Source organism: Hevea brasiliensis, unplaced genomic scaffold (assembly GCF_030052815.1).
Source record: "Hevea brasiliensis isolate MT/VB/25A 57/8 unplaced genomic scaffold, ASM3005281v1 Scaf446, whole genome shotgun sequence".
Lineage (NCBI taxonomy): Eukaryota > Viridiplantae > Streptophyta > Magnoliopsida > Malpighiales > Euphorbiaceae > Hevea > Hevea brasiliensis.
The window spans coordinates 1-3,361 of NW_026614969.1; the positions used below are offsets into that span (position 1 = coordinate 1).

Genomic DNA, 3,361 nt, shown 5'->3' on the forward strand with positions numbered 1-3,361 from the left:
GGGCCCTACGGGACCCCATTGCAAATTAAGCATCCTACATTCCAACGTTGCACATATGAACATTCTCAAAATACCATTACAAACTAAAAAAATACCATTCTCAAAATGCACCAACAGAAATGCAAACCCAAAGCATTACAAACTAATATCATTTTCTTCCTATAAGAGTAGAGAAAACATCATTAATTCTATGAACATGTCGAAATTCGGTGATTCGTTATCATTGGTTCTATGAACAAATAAAAATTCTATAATGCATTCTTATTTTGTACCTATAAAAATGGAACCCAGTCTCTAGATCTCATTCAATAATCCTGCAAAGCATGGAGGCTCCCTTTTCTTCGTCTTTGCACCTCAAGATCAAATCTAAGTAATGCATGGCTTCCCAAGGGAGAAGGCCTTCAATTAGGAAGTTGAACAAATGTGAATTAGTTCCCTGCATTAGATCAAAACACTGCTCCAAAACCCTCAACTGCTGCTCTTTGCTCAGCTCCACAGCCTCCATCAATGGCAATACATCTCTCTCCTCCTCCTCAAAGTGCTCTTTACAACGTTCCTATTAGCACATCACAAAAGTTCAAATCAGACGTTCCCAAAGAATAGTCTCTTCTTCTTTTCAACCCAAAAAAAGGCATTCTAAATCATATAACCACAAAAAAGAAAAAGTCTACCTCATTCCCCCCACATTCATCAAACAGAGGTGCTAGTTGGACTGAAACTTAACTTGCAATACACTACAAGATTTACAAACTTTAAGGCACAAAATGGTACTAAGATTTATACCATTAATGATTTAAGCCGAGTAGAAAGGTTGCAGAGAGCATCTTGGTAGTCAGGGCTTCCGGTGTCTAGAACTCCTATGGATTTTATGTCTTCTTTGATTCCATTCATGATTGGTAAGTCCCTTGCATGCTCTTCATTTGCAGCTCTACATAATCCTGCATCATCACAGTCAATTCACAATCATCTTCACCAGATATATTATTGCTCTCACAAACAGCTAAGCATCCTTCAAGTACTATTATTATTTTTTTTTTTAATTGTATTTTCTTAAGCTAGCAAAGGATTTTTCAAATGAGTTCTTTGATGTTTCACGTGTAGCTTTTATTCCATTTAGTGTAATTTGCTTGACAAATAAAAGCATTTTAAAATTAATTGAAAATAGAATACACACACATGTGGGAATGAACTACCATTAAAACCATGCAATTTCAACATAGTTATTATCTATATAATCTATACTCACACGTACTCTATAACCGATGTGATATCCGAAAAGATCATTTCAAGTATGATTTGACCATTAAAGTTATAAAGCATATGAAAAATAGTTCAAAATTATATTTTTAAGAAACTAAAAGTAATGCCAAACAAGCATTTATGAGTAGCAAACAAATTTACACAAACCACTGTAATTTTTCTTTTTTTTTTTTAATGGCACATTTTAGCTTTCACATTTATCATATTAAATTAAAAAAGATTTTAATATATGCATTTATCTGCAATTTTTTTTTATATGGATATGCTGTTAATAAAAACAAAATTAACTATATGTATCATATGACATGGGTATATATGCAAGAAAATTGCCCAAAGAGCTTTAGATCAATAATATTGAAATCGTATTCAGAAATGTGAAATTTTCGATTAATTTCAATCGGAGCATGAAGATTGAAAATAAATAAATATTTTCTGATATCTTACCATATAATTTAAACTTTAATCTACACTTCGACACAGTACATAAATAACGATAATTAACTAACTTATTCATTTTTCGAAACTACAGTTCTCACCTCGATCAGCCATTTCCAGGATAGGAAAAACCACGCGTTCCTCCATCTGCGCGTGTTCAAGCATGAACTCCAGCAACTGTGAGTAGCTCTTGCTAAATTTTCTTATCTCCATCCTCGGAGTACCCATTGCCGGATCCCCATTCCTCCTCCCTCCACGCGTCACCAGGTCGTCTCCCCACCTCACCATCCTTTCCAGGTGCCACCTCATACTCCTATGTTGCAACAACACCGCCCTCACAACCCACGGCGTCGTTTCACCAAACCCATCACTCTCCTTCATTACCAACGGCGGCTGCGGTAATTTCGCGTCGATAAATCGGAGCAACATCTCGCGCGTCCCTGAAACAGTTTCAGAACCGATTTGGAGGACTGGTCGCGTATTGGGCGTGTCGGTGGTGGGGAAAAAATGGACAGAAAGGGTCTTATATAGAAGTGCGAAGCGGATGTAGGCAGTGCAGGCGGCGGTGGGAGAGCCATACAATTTAACAGCTGTGGTAGATTTGATGAAATCATAAGGAGCGATCTCAGCATTCGATTTCTTAGAGTGGGTAAGGCAATTCCCCATTGTTAAGAAAATGGTAAGGCTCAAAGGCCTTAATCAATACGCAGAGGCACCAAACGAAGAGGAAATCCCAAGAAACGAGAGAGAGAGACAGTGTTTTCTGATAAAGCATTACACACGTAAAATGTTAAAGAGATTTCGATAAAGCTAGAGAGATCAAAATCATTCTCTTAACTGTTTGTGGATTTGGGTTGGTGACAGATAAATCCATGAGAGAGGAGGGTGAGTGGAAGTGGGAGAATGAAATGTGGAGAAATAAATAGGAAAGGCTTGAAGAGGAAGGGAAGGAAAAGGAAAGGGACAAAATCGAAGGAAAGTATTTTTCCCTCCTGTTTTAGAATATCAATCAATGTCATAATCCGCCGCTTTTTGTACGCTCCTCAAACGTTTGTTTGTTTGATCTTGTTTTTCTGCCCGTTGTATCTTATTTTTGAATTAGGAAAATTGCTATTAGTCCCTCAATTTTAATAAAATTTGTTATTTAATTTTTTTATTTTAAAAATATATTAATTAGTTTTATATTTTTATTCTATTTATTTTAGTTTCTCTTATTGTTTTAGATATTATTTTGATTTTTATTTAGTCATTATAATTTAAAATATACAATTATATAATTTCTAGTTCCACACTATTTAATCTTATGATAGTAATTTATATCTCTTTTAAATATATTAACTAATAAAAAATTTAATTTAAATTAAATAAACGAATTAAAGAATAAAAAAAATAAAAATATAAAGACTAACCAACACATTTTTCAAAATAAAAAATTAAATAATTAATTTTATTAAATTATAAAAAATAAATAATAAATTTCTTTAAAAAAATAAATAAAACCATTAATATTTAGGCAAAATTCTAAAAGAAAATAAATATAACACCCCTAATTTTTAAATTTATTATTTTGTGAGTAAATATTAATATTTTATTTTATTTAAATTTTAGGAAATTATTTGAAATTTTTCTAATTTTAGAAATCGGGTTCGATTTTCCGAAAATATAA

The 3,361-nt window shown here is 33.0% G+C and overlaps 1 protein-coding gene across 1 annotated transcript; it reads right to left on the minus strand.

Annotated features, from left to right (window-relative positions):
- Nucleotides 1–123: 123 nt before the first annotated feature.
- On the minus strand, nt 124–2,674 carry LOC110653996 (uncharacterized). Its single transcript, XM_021809828.2, has 3 exons — nt 1,797–2,674; nt 784–938; nt 124–556 (listed from the first exon to the last, which is right to left on the minus strand). The coding sequence occupies exons 1-3, from the start codon at nt 2,359–2,361 to the stop codon at nt 302–304; spliced, it is 975 nt and encodes a 324-aa protein (XP_021665520.2). The 5' UTR covers nt 2,362–2,674; the 3' UTR covers nt 124–301.
- Between the last annotated feature and the right edge of the window lie 687 nt (nt 2,675–3,361).

Coding starts and splice junctions, on each gene's coding strand:
- LOC110653996 (XM_021809828.2), bottom strand. CDS start 2,361: ATGGGGAATTGCCTTACCCACTCTAAGAAATCGAATGCTGAGATCGCT. Junction 939..1,796: donor CCTGGAAATGGCTGATCGAG/GTGAGAACTGTA, acceptor GTGATGATGCAG/GATTATGTAGAGCTGCAAAT. Junction 557..783: donor CTCGGCTTAAATCATTAATG/GTATAAATCTTA, acceptor ATGTGCTAATAG/GAACGTTGTAAAGAGCACTT.